The sequence below is a fragment of the Rhinolophus hipposideros genome (genome assembly GCF_964194185.1).
Source record: "Rhinolophus hipposideros genome assembly, chromosome: 18".
In the NCBI taxonomy this organism is placed as follows: domain Eukaryota; kingdom Metazoa; phylum Chordata; class Mammalia; order Chiroptera; family Rhinolophidae; genus Rhinolophus; species Rhinolophus hipposideros.
In genome coordinates, this window is record NC_138064.1 from 42729935 (window position 1) to 42746662 (window position 16728).

At 35.1% G+C, this 16728-nt stretch overlaps 1 protein-coding gene across 1 annotated transcript in view; it reads left to right on the top strand.

The window, feature by feature from the left end:
• The window catches only part of LOC308510431 (cadherin-related family member 4-like), a gene marked incomplete at both ends in the record, with an annotated part of 118807 nt that extends 109534 nt beyond the window's left edge, over positions 1–9273 (top strand). Inside the window, one exon of the mRNA XM_081079717.1 lies at positions 9139–9273. Coding sequence (XP_080935843.1) covers positions 9139–9273 — 135 coding nt within the window. The remainder of the gene's footprint in view (positions 1–9138) is intronic.
• Positions 9274–16728: the final 7455 nt, after the last annotated feature.

Below are 16728 nucleotides of genomic sequence, written 5' to 3' on the forward strand. Positions count from 1 at the left end.
CATATATGTATATATATATGTGTGTATATATATATATATATATATATATATATATATATATATATTCATCTTTTTTTTCTAGTATGAAGAAACAGTGACACCACAATAGTGGTAATAGTGGGTAGTAACTGAGTACCTACTAAATGCTATAAACTTGCATAAGGTATTTTTATTTCTCATAGCAACATTACTAATTAGGCAGAATTGTTCCAAATAGAAATTAAGTTGCCCAATTTCAAGAACAGTCATAATTTTAGCCCAGATCTACTTCCAGAGGCCATGTTTGTTCCACTCTTCCACTTTAAAAAAACTACTGTATTTTTTAAACTTGATTAACCCATGCACCCCTTTTACAGGAAAAAAAAAAAGAAAAGAAAAAGAAAGAAAGGAACCTCCCAAACACCCAGCAGTGTGTGTTGTTATGTGCTACTGAGTCAGCTCCGACTCCTGTTGACCTTATGAATGAAAGACTCCACAATGTCCTGTCCTCACAGCCCTTCTCAGCTCCTGTGGATTCATGCCTCTGGCTTCTTTTATGGATTCAATCCATCTCATATTTCATCTTCTTTTCTGGCTGCCTTCTACTTTTCCCAGAATTATTATTTTCCCAAAAGATCTGCCTTCTCATGATGTGCCTGAAGTAGGAAAGCTACAGTTTTGTCATTCTTGCCTCAAATGATGTTTCAGACTTAATTTGCTTTAGGACCTACTTGTTCATCTTTCTGGTGGTCCAGATTATCCATAGAGTTCTCCTTCAACACCATGTTTCAAATGAATCTTTTTTTTTTTCCCTATCAGCCTTTACCTTATGTTTGTAAGAAGAAGGAAAATATATTAAATTATAACTTTTTAAATATAGGTAGTAGCAGAAGTATAACAAATTAATTTCTCTTATCTTAAATTATTTCTAAGAATAAATCAGTAAAAAAGCATTGATGTGATGGGTTGACAATGTTGAATATAATACTCTATGGTAAGCCAGAGTGGAGAGAATGTGAAGAAATATATAAAAGGGAAGGATGCCTTTTTCTATATGTTCTCACAGAGCATGCAGGACAGATGTATTATGAGATATGATGTAAGTATTTACTTCTGTGTGAAACAGCAATAAAAGTTCCCTTGGACCTGTGGGGATATATGGAAATCTTTGCTTCATATCTTGAACCATTCTGCTTTCAACCTCTACCTATAAACTATGTAATTTTTCTTAAGTTGCAGACATGGGAACTAAGTGGCTAAGTCACTGTTCTTTCTTCAGGTGTGGCTTGGAAGTAAAGTCTCTTGGTGAGCCTCAAAACATTTCACTTTCTTCTCTGTTGAGAAGTAACATAAATTACACAACCATTTGGGCATTCATTTCCATATGTTTTATGTGTTACATTTATATGCACAATAAGGAAACTAGCTCTGTGAAGAAATAGTGAGAATCACATTTTACATTCACTAATTTCTTGGTCTGTGTCCATCCAACTCCCAACGGGAAATAGAAACAGAGTAACAGAAGACATGGAAGGAACTACAGTTGATCCTGGAACAACACAGATTTGAACTTCACAGGTCCTCTTACAGGCAGATAATTAAATAAATACCATAAAAGTATTTTCTCTTCCTTATGATTTTCTTAACATTTTTCTCTTCTCCAACTTACTTTGTTATAAAAATATAGTATACAATACATATAACATACAAAATATGTGTTAATCTACTATTTATGTTATTGATAAGGCTTCTGGTCAACAGTAGGGTATTTGTAGTTAAGTTCTGTGGGGAGTCAAAAGTTATTCACGGAGTTTCAACTCTGCAAGGGGTTGGTGTCCCTAGTTTCATGTCATGCAAGGATCAACTGCACTTTAAAAGGTGTAGGTTGAGGTAAGAAAAAGCAGCATGGCATAACTCTGCTACTTCATAAGCAAATTACATCTTAGACAAATGATATATGTTTTCTTTTTCTAATTCTATTTGACCATTCTAGTACCTGACTAAGTCTTCCTGAGCTACTCAGCAGAAGAGCTAGGGTTTATTTTTAAGGGATATAGTGTCTTACCTCATTAAAAAGAGAAAATTACTTACATTAGTCTCTTGATTGCTGGCTTATATGCTTTAAGAAATAACACTCTTATTAATAAACACTCCCCTATACTAGGCATCTACCCGGAGAAATCCAAAACTCCAATTCAAAAATCTGTATGCACTCCTATGTTTATTGCAGCACTTTACACAATAGCCAAGATATGGAAACAACCAAAATGCCCATCGGTAGATGACTGGATTAAGAAGCTGTGGTACATTTATACAATGGAGTATTACGCAGCCATAAAGAAGAAAGAAATCTTATCATTTGCAGCAACATGGATGGATCTAGAGAACATTATGTTAAGTGAAATAAGTCAGAAAGAGAAAGACAAGTACCATATGATCTCACTTATATATGGAATCTAAAGAAAAGACTATGTGAATGAACTAATCAGAGTCAGTTTTGGGGACGCAGAGAAAAAACCGAGAGTGGTTAGATGGGTGTGTGGGAGGGGGTTGGGGATAAGGGGAAAGGTAAAGGGATTTGGAAGCAGCTGGTAACCACAAGATGGCCTCAGGGTTTTTCTTTTGAAAATTAATTTGGGGAAGGTATTCTATAATGTTGTAAAGATTTTGTTGGGTATCCGATGGACATGCGTCCTATTTGGGAGACCACCTCAGGGATACTGTGGATACCTGATCATGGCATTGTACATCAGAAGCTAAACATTAATGAATGCCAACTATAATTTTATATATATAATGTGATGGTTCAGTGTGAGGTCGGAGGGATAGTGGATGGGGGGAGGGGGGTTCACAGTATGAGGGATATAAATGATGAACGTCTAAGTATTACCTTGTTTTGTACACCTGAAACTAATAAATAAATTAATTAATAAAAAAAATAAAAAAAAAAATAAAAAAAAATAAAAAATAAAAAATAAAAAAAAAAAAAAAAAAAAAATAAACACTCCCCTATACTTAGTAAAAAGATAAGATTGTTTGGTCATAAATACGGAAAATCCTACATGGAAGTCCTCAAAGTTCTGGGACCTTCTGTATTTTGAAAAAAATATATAACCGTCTATTATGTCTGAGTTTCCTTACGCAAGAAGAGTCAAACTTTAAAAAAAAGGCTTGTCAAATATTCAAATATAAAAAGCAATATTCAGCTTCATGACTTTGATCACGAATTTTTACCCGATGATATTTTACATATTTGCACATTTAAGTACACTGATGTTAGATTCAATGCTTCTTCATTTTATGATATAACTTCCTCTGGAGCTTTTTATTAGTATAGTTGGTTTATTTTAAAAAGTTATTCAAAAACTAGAAAACAACAGTATATTTAATATTTCTCAAAATATAAAGAAAGTCTCACGGTCTTCAAAAGTAATAAATGAGTAATTAAAGTAAGACAAATCGTTGTTTTAAAGGGACTTAGGAAATTTATTTATTTATTTATTTATCTATCTATCTATCTATCTATCTATCTATCTATCTATCTATCTATTTGTTTGTTTATTGATTTATTTTGCTTTCCTAATAATGTCTGTTTTGCTAATGGCCCTGTACTTCATTTTAGGAAAATCACAGTTGGGCAATTCATCACTTTAAACTTTTGTTTTTATACTTTTAAATAATTTTTGCATTTATTCTCTATTGTACAATGTATACTAATTAATTAGCATCTCAGATATGAGAATGAATAAGAAACTCTAGGAATAATATCATAGTAAAAGATAAAAATGTTAATTTTATAACAATAACTTAATGGTCTTAAAACACTTTGACAGCATTACTTTTTAAATTTCCACCTTACTGATTCATTCATAGTATGACCAGGCCTGCCAATGAAGAGGAAGTAAAGTTTTCATTTGAAATTTTTCAATGAAAGAAACGATATTGATATAATTTCACATAGATTCTGACAAAAGTTTTTACATAGATAATAAGTATTCTGCAGCACAAGTTATGTAACAGAAAGAGTGTAGCCCTGGGAATAAAACAGAACTTTGAATCCCAGGTCTTCCACTCATATATCTGTGAATTTGGACTGTTATTTACTACTTCTGAGCCTCAGTTTCTAATCTGTCAATGAAGATTATTAAAGGCTACTTCAGAAACCTCTCTTAGTATGCCCAGAACAGAGGAGCTGATTAATAAGTAGCAGCATTGTATTAGTTATTTTATAAATGTTTATCAATTGAAAACAGAATAGTTTGAAAATATTAGTCATAAGTCATGGCTGATATGGTTATCGAACTTATTGAATGGTCATAGAATTTACCACCACAAAATATTCCTTTTTGGCTTAAGGATTATTTTAGGCTGATTATAACAACTTTACCCTTGATTATTGTGTTTTTCTGATAGCCTCCAATAACTGGCTCCCTCACCCCAATATCTTGTCTTTAGCTGGGGAAGGTATTTAAAGTGGTGGCTTGGACCATTTTAAAGAGTCACGTAGTTTTTCTAGGTCTCTCCCATATATACAGGAGTCATATGTGTTAGTAAAAGTCTGTTTGTTTCCCTGTTAATCTTTTAATGGTTAGAGGGAGAAGTGCGTCTCAGCCAAGAATCTAGAAGGGTAGAAGGAAAATTATTTTTCCCCCTCTACCTACTTCTCACTGGCAATTCCCATTAAGAAAAATAAAATTTTCATGTTTTCTTTAAAATACTAATATTTTAAAAATATATTTAATGATATTAATTTTTAGAGTATGCTTTTGGCAAATGGGGAAAACCTGCATTTCTACTTAAATTTTCAATGTTTTATTTACACTAAAAAGTATTTATTTTCTATAGAAATTGGGTCTATATTTGACTTGAAGTATTTGAGACAAGTATTTGAGCACGAGAAGAAACTATCATATAAATGTGAATCAGAATTTCTTATTGGCAAACTGTTAAAATTTTTTCTTCAATGAGAATTGATTGAAATAATTTGAAAGTCAGCAGGAATATGTAGATTGTACGCTGCTAGGAGATAGCCTTGCACATCTGTTATGACCCAAATACCTAACGAGGAAAGATTTCATGACAGCAGGTATATTATTGTCTTTTTGTAATATATAACAAGTTAAATAATTAAGGTTATGAATCAAACCAAATTAACTGTAAAGATCTGTAAGAGGCTTAGTACATGACCAAATAACAGAGGGGAAATTCTTTTGTTTTCACTGGTGATTTACCTAATGGTGAGATAAATTTCTGATGACATACATAGTCCAGTGTTCTGTCAGTCCTTAACCATTTATCATGCTCATTCCAGAGAGGAGTAACTGCTTAATTGTTCAGCTGTAAGTATCTTCATGGTTTCTGCTTAAGGAAGCCAGTAAGCACTAAAAAAACTTTCAAGTTATATTTAAAGTTTAACTATAAAAAGAGATTATTTCACAGGATAATATATACCCTGTTTCCCTGAAAATAAGACCTAGCTGGACAATCAGCTCTCATGCATCTTTTGGAGCAAAAATTAATATAAGACCCAGTATTATGTTATGTTATATTTACTATATTATATTATATTATATTATATTATATTATTCCAATCTTATATTACAGTAAAATAGGACTGGGTGTTATATTAATTTTTACTTCAAAAGATGCATTAGAGCTGATTGTCTGGCTAGGTCTTATTTTCGGGGAAACATGGTACATGATCTAGAATGATAACCAGGAATTTTAGGATGCGGTTATCAAATCAAATTTTAATAATTTTTCTTATGAGAAAACAATTCCATTAATATAGTAATAAAATTCCCAAGCTACACATGGAATTTATGTTTATAAACCTATACATTAAATTTTCATGTGGTTAAATAAAACCGTTATGTGAGTCAATCAAATTCCAAGTTTCAATTACTTTTGTCCACATTACAAAGGACGAAACTGAGATTCCAGGGGTTTAAATAATTTTCCTAAAGTCACAGACTTACTAAGTGGTACAACAAAGAAGACTGGAAAAAAAACTATAGAAATGGTTGAGGTTTGAGCAATATTCTGACCAGTGTGGTGAGTTAAAAAGAATGAAATAAAGTGAAGAGATTGGCAGGGGTCATATTATGAAATGACTTATAAGTCACAATCTGCATATAGATTTATTCAAATTAATCAAATTATGACAAGTACTGTAAAGGAAGAGGAAACAAGTGTATCATAATACAAACAATATCAGATTCTGGGTTGGAGAATATGAGAACTTCCAAGAAGAGACATTTGAATTTTATGTAGGCCTTTGATGCATAGAACAAGAAGCAAAAACATTTAGAAATAGTGGAAATTGATGAATATAGGTGTAAGAGTACATGGTCTGTTCTTGAAAGAAGAAAAAACCAAGTGTGTCAAGAGCCTGTGAGGAGGCTTGGCCACAGGTCAGCCCAGAAAGGTAGATATTAAGTAGATTGATATCAGTCTAGAGTCAACGCTATAGATTTTGGACTTTGTTTTATAGATAATACAAAGTCAATTTAGATTCCTGGGATGTGTAAATGAATAAACTCTACCAACAGAGTGGAAGATAGAATTGGGAAGAGGAGAAAAGGAGAGTAACAGTTAGGTTGCTATTGCGAGAAGGAAGGCAAGAGTGAATGTCCTGGACCTCATGATTATTATGTTTTGGGGACTCCAAAAAGTTACAATTAAAACATAAGGTGATAATGTAGTAGGCTATAGAAGCCCTGAGAGTATCAAATGCTAACCCCCAATTTTTAAAAATTGTTTTGAATCACCAGTTGACAGAGTATATAATTGAGAGAGAAAATCGTGCAAATGATACATATTTAAATATTTACTCAGTGTACATGGATTACTAAAGAGATTAAAATAGCTGGATGTATTATACAAAGGATCAAATGAAACAAGAGACATGAAAGCTCTTGTAATAAATGTGTTATGTAAATACAAGTCATTAATATTATATTTAATCCCTGTACAAAAAGTTTGTTCTTTTCACATAATTCCTGAAGAAAAGTAATATCTCAACTTGCCTTAGACCTTGAAATATGAAAAAAAATAGATGCACTTTTTAAATAAAAGCTTTAGATATTTTTTGGTGTGTGTGTGCACAAAAAAAGAAGGGAAAAAAGACAGGCTAAAGAAACTGCAACATCTACATTCCTGTGTCAGGCAAATCAAGTACAAGAAGTAAGGATGATTCTTTCATCTAACCTCTACACAATTTTCCAACACCTTAAATTGGATCAATACAGTTGAACTGTCATAAAAAAATTATAATGCTGTTTAGATGATAAAGGAATTGATATTTTTTCTCAAAATTCTGATAATATTCTCATTTTCTTGGGAGGTAACATTGTCTACTGGAAAGAGCATGATGTTTAGAAACACACAAATCTCTATGTGAACACCAGTTCTGCCAATTAGGAACTGTGGAACTTTAAGTAACATACAAAAGAACCTCCTGGGCCTCACTCAGTTCTCCTTGGGAAACTGGAAACAGTGAGCACCTTTCTTTTAGGACTCGCATAAGGGGAAACTTAAATAATACAGCTATTAATAAAAGGCTTAGCATCAATCATGCACATAGTGGCTATTAAATAAATGCTGCTCCTACCCTTTTCAGTTTTAAGGTTTCATATTTCCTTTATACAGCGATTCTGATATACACTTTTTGAGATACAGTAGGTGTTCAATAAATATTTGTTGAGAGAAAGAAAAAAGTAAAGAAAGAGAAAGAAAAAGTTAGCTAGCTAACTTAATGTGGTTAGGCCTGGTCTCTCTCTCTCTCTCTCGCTCAATCTCTCTCTCTCTCTCTATATATATATGTATATGTATATGTATATGTATATGTATATGTATATGTGTATGTGTATGTATATGCATATGCATATGTATATGCATATGTATGTGTGTGTGTATATATATATATAATGGTGTTCTTCCCAAATGCGTTTGGTAGAGATACATGATCTTAAGAAGCTGAAAATAGAGCTAGGTGATTAAATGACATAACCAAATTGTTATCCTTTTGGTCTATTTATCATTTGGAAAGATATTATATATTTAAGAAAATGACATCATCGTATTTCATCTGACACTGCTGATTTCTTGATCTTTCTTTGTCCAGACATGCCCAGGTTGTTGTAGTGTAAAAGAAAATGTTTAATACTTAATCGCAATAACTACCAATATTCAACAAGGTAATCAGGATTCTGTTCACTGAATCATATGGAGTGCTATTTCTGTTACTACCTCTGAAGATTGATACTTATTTGCAAAATATCCCTTTTTCATTTCTGTGAATCTAGCTCCATGATTTAATGTTACCTTAAATGGCACCTTTAATGCCTAAGTATCCCTAAACTTATCCTATTCTATGCTGCCATCTGCTGGGAATATAACATTTCTTAGTCAGGGAAATTAAACTACATTAAACTTCATATTACTAGCTTCTTCTTAAATGATAATATTTTAGACAGGAACTTATCAGAGAAAAAAACCCTTTTATGCTTTTATGATAGGGAACTAGAAAGGACAACAACCTTTTTTTTTTTTTAATAATACTTTGCTCTGTAAATAACTTGTTGATTCATTCAGACATCCATCGATACCTCCTTGGTGCCAAGAACTCCATAGAATCCATATCTCTACAGATGAACCATATTTCAATGGTCTTTGTTTAATAGAAGTTTAATTGCCAGTAGAAGAATCACAACTAAAGGAAATAATTGTGGTAAACTACTCTGGATATTACAGTAGAAATATGAAAAAGGAGATGGGGTAATTTCTGCTGAGCAGCCAGACTTCTTGCAAAATCAACTATGGAGGATAACACTGATTAGCGACCACGTGTTCACCAGGAATTTACCATGGTGACAGGAAACAGGATTCTGGCCAGAGGCAATATTGTGAACAAAGACACTTGCTTCTAAAGAAAGACATGTTGTTTTGGTTGCAGAAGGAGGTGTTAGTTTAGTATGCTTTGTCATTTGCTGTATCTGTGCTTTTTATGCTTCAAATAAGTATCAGATGATAATCTTATTTTAATAATATAAAAAGAAGAAATAAAGTGAAATGTTCAAAACACTCTACTCAGACTATACTGTTCATATTTTTGTCAACTGGTATTAATACTTAATACATATTTATTATATTTTTCAGATTACTACTTCTGTCTTAATAAAGATTTCTTATTATTGGAGCCCTGATAACTGGATTCCTGCAGTGCTGACTCTAACGGCAGTTCTTTTTGCGATGTGTCTCTATGCTATTGCATGGTGCCTCTTCAAAGAGTAAGATTTGAATTTCTCCTTATATTTGAATTTGCTTTTTGCTCATGAAGTCCATCAAGAATGCCTTTAAAAGGCGATGGTGGAATAGGAGAGAAGAGATTAGAAAAAAATGTATTGAGCATCTACTACTTTTATGCTTTACAGATGTTTATCCTTGCTAATAATCACAACAAACCTGAGAAATAGATAGCAGCCTCACTGTTTTAGATTTGGAAATAGATGTTAACAACAATCTTCTGGTTCCAAAAGCAATGCTCTTTCCCTAAGCAACCAATCAAATAGTTCAAGCTAGAAAACATTTTTCTGGAGATCCAAGATGACAGAATAGATAAGCACTGTACCTGGTTCCTTCTGTGAACACATTAAAATTATTAAATTATAGAACAGACTAAATTGTAGAACAATGACCCTGGAGAACCATCTAAAGTCTAGCTGAACAGAAGTTTTATAATTAAAAATATAAAGAACAGGTCGCCTTGAGACTGGTAGGAGCAGAGATACAAAACATTTTAGACAGCAACTAATCTGAGAAAAAAACTCTTTTGTTTTCAAAACCTGTGTGTGGCAGTTGACCATTGGGAGGGATATCTCGGCCGCAGAGGTTCCCCTGGAAGAGTGAGGGACCCCAGCACCACACTAGCCTCCTCAGCTCCAGTACCGTTACTGGGAATAGGAGCACCCACAACATCTGCCTGTGAAAAACAGAGGGGATTCTGACCATCCAGGTGGGATGGAAGGCTGTGGGAAACCCAGGAACCCTCTTAAAAGGCCTGCACACAGACTCACTCGTTCGCAGGCACTCACCTTGGACTCCAGTGGAGGAACGGTGACTCGGCAGGTGTTGAAGGCATACTGGGGGCAGACTGAGGTGTGTGGCATCGGGTGAGGACTGGAAGACAGTAAACATTTTCCCTGTCAGGAGTCCTCCTTCTGTGTAGCAGGCAGCCGGCAGGCAGGCACCATCTTTTTTGTGTTAAGCCCGCCCCCAAACAGCCAAACCTGAATCTGATTGGCATGGTGAGCTCCATTCCCTTCACCCTGCTGACTCACTGAGAACCTGCCCTACCCAACTCCCCCATCCCTGAGGCACCTTCTTCCAAGCAGCTAGCCCCGCCTGTGTTACACTCTTTCTTGGAAAACTATTGGGGTCTGTGGGCCCTAGGCAGGCAGCAACTGGCATCAGTGTACTCTGAGACATGTGCTAAGTAGTGCCAAGCTCAGCACTGGTACAAAACCAGAATCTACATTAACCTGGTGACCACAACTCTTCCCACTCTAGTGACTCCCTGAGACACTGACTCTCCCAACTCGCGTACAAGTGAGGCTTTATCAGCTGATGAACCTTAAGGGAGCCAGCAGGTGGTAGCAGGCCTTGAATTTTCCTGGCTTTTTGCAGAGCTGCCCCAGGCCCAGTACTGGTTCACAGCGTGGCCTCTCGCATACAACTCCAGGTTTAGCACAGGCAGCAAATAACTGTGGATTGCTTAGTGGCTTCTACCAAGCAGTCCCTGGCAGGTCACAGGCAGTGAGTAACCTGGGCCCTGCACTGGAACCCCTCCCAAGAGGCCCCAGTCCCAACATACTTGGAGGTTGGCTTCAGACCACAGAGGAGCACCACCCAATTATCCCCACAAGCAGCACACACAAAGGGCAGTCTCAACAGGCACCAGAATCTGTTGGGGTGAACCCCCACTCAGTGGGATAAGACCCCTGCGCACCATCCCTTAAGTTATGGACGTGGCCAAGTCCCACAATCAGCCTGAGGGTCAATCCCACCCACTGACACGCCAATAGCAATCAAGGCTCAACTATAATAGGAGGGCAAACACAACCCACACAAGGGACATTCCTGGAGCAGGTGATCAGTGAGACTGTGTCAGGGCCCCACAGGGTACCTACTACATAAGGGCACCCAGCCAAGACTGGGAGATATAGCAGATCTACCTAATACATAGAAACAAACACAGAGAGACAGACAAAATGGGGAGGGGGTATGTCCCAAATAAAAGGAGAAAACTCCAGAAAAATAACTAAAGGAAATGGATGTGAGCAACCTTCCAGATACAGAGTTTAAAACAGTGGTTATAAGGATGTTCAAGGAACTTAGTGAGAACTTCAACAAAGAGATAGCAAGCATAAAAAGGCATAGAAACCATAAAAAGGAATCCATCAAAGGTGAAGAACACAATAACTGAAATGAAGAATGCACTAGAAGGAATCACAAGCAGACTAAATAAAGCAGAGGATCAAGTCAGCAATTTGGAATACAGGGTAGCAGAAAACACCCAATCCTACCAGCAAAAAGAAAAAAAGAATAAAAAAAAAATGAGAATAGGTTAAGGGACCTCTGGGATAACATCAACATTCACATCATTGAGGTACCAGAGGAGAAGAGAGAGAGCAAGAGATTGAGAACCTATTTAAAGAAATAATGACTGAAAACTGTCTTAACCTGGCAAACGAAATAGACATACAAGTCCAGGAAGCACAGAGTCTCAAACAAGATGAACCGAAACAGGCCACACCAAGACACATCATAATTAAAATGGCAAAGATTAAAGACAAAGAGAGCATTCTAAAAGCAGCAAGAGAAAGGTAATTAGAAACCCATGAGCTAGCTCCCAAAGGACTATCAGGTGATTTCCCAACAGAAAAGTCACAGGCCAAAAGAGAGAGGCAGGAAATATTCCAAGTGATGAAACTCAAGGACCTACAACAAGATTGCTCTACCCAACAAGGCTATCAGTTAGAATCTAAGAATAGTTAAAGAGCTCCCCAGACAAGAAAAGGCTAAAAGAGTTCATTACCATTATACCGACATTACAAGGAACGTTAGACAGACTTCTTTAAGATGGGGACAAAAAGATAAAACTTATAAATAATAAAACATATATATAAACAATTACTTTCAATGTGAATGGATTAAATGTTTAAATCAAAAGACACAGGAGGATTGAATGCATAAGAAAACAAGACCCGTACATATGCTGCCTATAAGAGACTCACTTCAGATTGAAAGACACTCGTAAACGGAAAGTAAATGGATGGAAAAAGATATTTCATGAAAATGGAAATAAGAAAAACAAAAAAGCTGGGGTAGAAACACTTCTACCAGACAAAACAGACTTTAAAACAAAGGCTATACCAAGAGTCATAGGAGGACCCAGTAATCAATCCCACTTCTGGGTATTTACTGGAAGAAACCCCAAAACACTATTTTGAGGGCATTTACGCATCCATATATTCATTGCAGTATTGTTTACAGTCATCGCGATGTGGAGGCAGTCTGGGTGTCCATCAGTAGATGAATGCATAAAGAGTAGGAGGTACATATCCAGTGGAATATTGCTCGCCCATGGAAGGGAATGGGTTATTGCCATCGGCAGTGGCATGGATGGACCTGGAGGGTATTGTGCTGAATGGAGTACATCACACAGAGAAAGACAAATGCAATGTGATTTCACTTATATGTGGAATATAAAGAACAAAACAAACAAATAAAACAGGAATAAACTAATAGATATAGAAAACATTTTGATAGTTGCCAGATGAGGGGTTCAGGGTATAAGTTATAAAAGGGGAAGAGATTAAGAAATACAAATTGGTTGTTACCCAGTAGTCATGGGATGTAGAGTACAGCATAAGGAATATAGTCAATAATATTGTAATAACTATATATGGTATCAGATGGGATCTAGAATTGTTGGGGTGATATGGGAGGTAGTTGGGGGTAGGGTGTAAAGGTGAAAGGATTAAGAAATGCAAATTGGTAGTTACAAGGTAGTCATGTGGATGTTAAGTAAAGCACAGAGAATATAATCAATAATATGGTAATAATCATGTATAGTGGCAGGTGGTTACTACACTTTTCATAGAGTTCAGTTCTTCAATTATATAAATGTCTCACCACTATGTTGTACACCTAAAATTAATACAAAATAATATTGACCGTCAACTGCAATTGAACAATTTTAAACAAGGGGGGAAAGGTGAATAGGAATAAGAGGTCCAAATTTCCAGGTATAAAACAAATAAATCACGGGGATGTAATGTACAGCGTAGGGAATATAGTCAATAATATTGTGATAGCGTGGTATGGTGTCAGATGGTTGCTAAACTTATCATGGTGATGACTTCATTAGGTATATGAATGTTGAATAACTATGAATACACCTGAAATTAGTATAATATTGTATGTTAGCTATATTTTTAATAAAAATCTTTAAAAAATATATAAAAGATCAGGAACAAGACAAGGATGGATGCCAATGCCATTAAAATTCAACATAGATCTTTTCTAGAGCACTTAAGCAAAGAAATAAAAGGGGTACAGATTGGGGGAAAAAAGAAAAAAACATTTGTCTGAACAATATAGTAAACTAAGACAGTGTAATAAGTGAGTTTAAAAGCCTGTGCTGCACCCATTTCCCATTCTTCTCTATAATGGGATTTCTGATATGAAATCATATATTATGGAAGGGGATGTTTGGATGTGCTATCACCAAGAGGGGTGTGTAGAAATTATAATGCTACGACATGGGATCTGTTAAATTAGAAACTTCTCCCCACATATTTCAATGCAAACTACCATACTCATAGTTGTTGAATTCAGAAATAGTAATGTGAAATACCTTTAGTAACTAAGGAACTGATATTTTCCTATGGAAATTTTATTAAAATGGTTTAAAGATATTATTTTTAGTTTCATATATAACAGAAATATTCATTGGCATTTTGTTTAGATGAAGCTTTATTATTCAAGTGTCTGTGTGTGTGTGTGTGTGTGTGTGTGTGTGTGTAGTGCCTGTTAACTATTAATGCTCTTTGATTAATGTTAAAGCCCAGAATTGATTTTGATAATTTTGACAATTTTAATAAAAAAAATAAGCACTCAGTTTATTTGTAAAACTCTCTCTGTGTTTTTTATTTATTTTTATTTTTTATCTATAGTGCTCCTTCCTGTTCAAGGTTCTTTCCACACTGTCACAAACATCAGCATTTCCTACCAACTCTTACTACCAAGGAGCCTGGGCAGGTACCAAGGTAGAAACCATCTTGATACTTTATAGAAATAAATTTTAGGTTTTAAGATTGGAGTGCTTGTGCTCGCTTCGGCAGCACATATACTGGAACGATACAGTGAGGATTAGCATGGTCCCTGCGCTGAACACACTATAGAATTTATAGATGATGTTGTGGGGACAAAACCCCCAAAAAACAGTTTCCAGGCTCTCGGCCTCACATAGAAAGGTGCTGGCTCGGGTAGTAAATGGCCATCAACTGTGATCAGATGCCAGCAGCTGTGGCTAGTTGGCCGTCAGCTGTAACCCGTAAGCCATTGGCCACTAATATAACGGCTGTGGCTACGCTAGCAGGAATGGAATGGGGGCTAGCAAGAAGATGGTGGCTGGCAAGCGCGGACTGCTGTTAGGCAGATTATGTAGATCCTGCTTTCTGTGTCTCCAGCCCAGCCGCCAGCGAGAATATATTGGTTTGACTTCCCTACCTATGTCTCCGTGGGTGTTCCTTTTTGGCCTTACCGTGTCCTGCGTTCTTGGGCGGGGAGCGGGAGCTGAGACCCTGCACGACAAATGGCGCAGTGAGCAGGGTCCCCTGCGTGACAGATGTAATACAGAATTGTACACCTGAAATCTATGCAACTTTACTAACAATTCACCCCAATAAACTTTAATTGGAAAATAAAAAGATTGGAGTTCTTAACACTTCACTAAATTTCAAGTTTATCACCATAAAATGTTGATTGGCAAAGATTTAATTTCACCTCTAAACTCTTTATCAAATTAACTTTGTTAAGTAGCTGTATATTTACTCAGCAATATTGACTGATTATCTAATACTACTCCAAGCATAAGGACACAGCACAGAGCAAAATCCGAAATACATATGAACATTAAGATCTACTAATGTTATTCTATTGCCAGCTGTATGTTATTACCATTTTCAAGTGAATTTGTTTATTTCACAATGAGGAAGCATAAATGCCACAGGGATGATAATAAATACAACTTTTACAAGAATCTAAAATGAAATTTATAAATTTTTGTCTTAGAACAGCATCAAGATTCATTTTCTCTATCTAGAAGACATAGTCACTAAAATTATCAATGATAATACAAATGATTTTATTAATCTGTACTTCAGAATGTAAAATGATTGTGACTTGTTATATAAGGGAGGGTATCAAGGGCCAATTTAAAGTCTATCTAAATAGGGCAATATTCAATGTCTGTTTAACTACCTAATTTAAGAACATAAAATGATCATGATTTGTTAGATGTGAGAGGTTATCAATGGCCAATTTAAGGTCTACTTAAATATAGCATTATGTAGTGTTTATTTACCTACTTATTTATAAAATTAAATTATTGAACCACTTATTATTTATGTATATATGCACAAAAATATAGTTTGGTATTAAAGATTAAACAAATATTTTCATTATTTCTTTAATGCTTTGTATAGGCATGGAAGCTTATTGAATAGTGACCCAAAATCAAACTCGAAGCCAACCTTGTTGCCTGGAAATCATCAGGTAAGGACAAAGAGAAAAAAAAATCACTTTATAGGTATCACAATAATTACTGTTTCATTTTTTATAACATCCAGACAATAAAAGCACTTGCAAATAAATTAGCATGAATGATAACTCATACAGACAAATGACATAATGTATGCATATCAGTTGAAAAGTTGAAAGTGGAAATGGAAATTGAGGGGGAAAAGAGCTAACATTCAACTTAAAGTGATTGATATCGATAACATCAGTAATGAGGAAGAAATATTCTAAGTCTGATGTCTCTGTAGAAATATAGATTGTGTGTATTGATGAGGGGGCATTCAAATTTCTATTGCTTTTTTTCCCTTTTGATGTCTGCAAAAAAATAGTTGAGATAACATAGGTAATATGGTGAAGGTGTGACTAAGGATGGCTCTGATGCCCATTCATCCTTGTACCGTTCAGATATTCAACAAATACATACTACATGGCAAATTCTCTTATAGTGTTTTTTTCTATTACAGTATTCATTTAGCTATATTTTATTTCAAAATGGAGTTAAATATTAAAGCCAATGCTCAATATTTTACTGAATTACAGAACTAATTTTTATGTAAAACTATATTTGGCTCAATGTCTTTGGATAGGTAAGGTATTTTCCAGTTAATACCAAACTGAAAGAACTTAAAGAAGTACAAAGTATGGCCTTCAGTCGTCAAGAATCCATATTCTAGTTAGAAAAAGATATACGTAAAATACTGTAGAATAATGTATGCTAGTTTATTAATTCCTGCCAACATGCACCATGCATACAATAAGTTCCAAAGGAATTCAGCAAATTTCTTCTGAGCTAGACCAGTCAGAGGAAACATTGTAGAATCACCACTGGGGTTGACATGAAGAATATGTGTCTTTATATAGATGGAGAACAGTGGGAAAGAG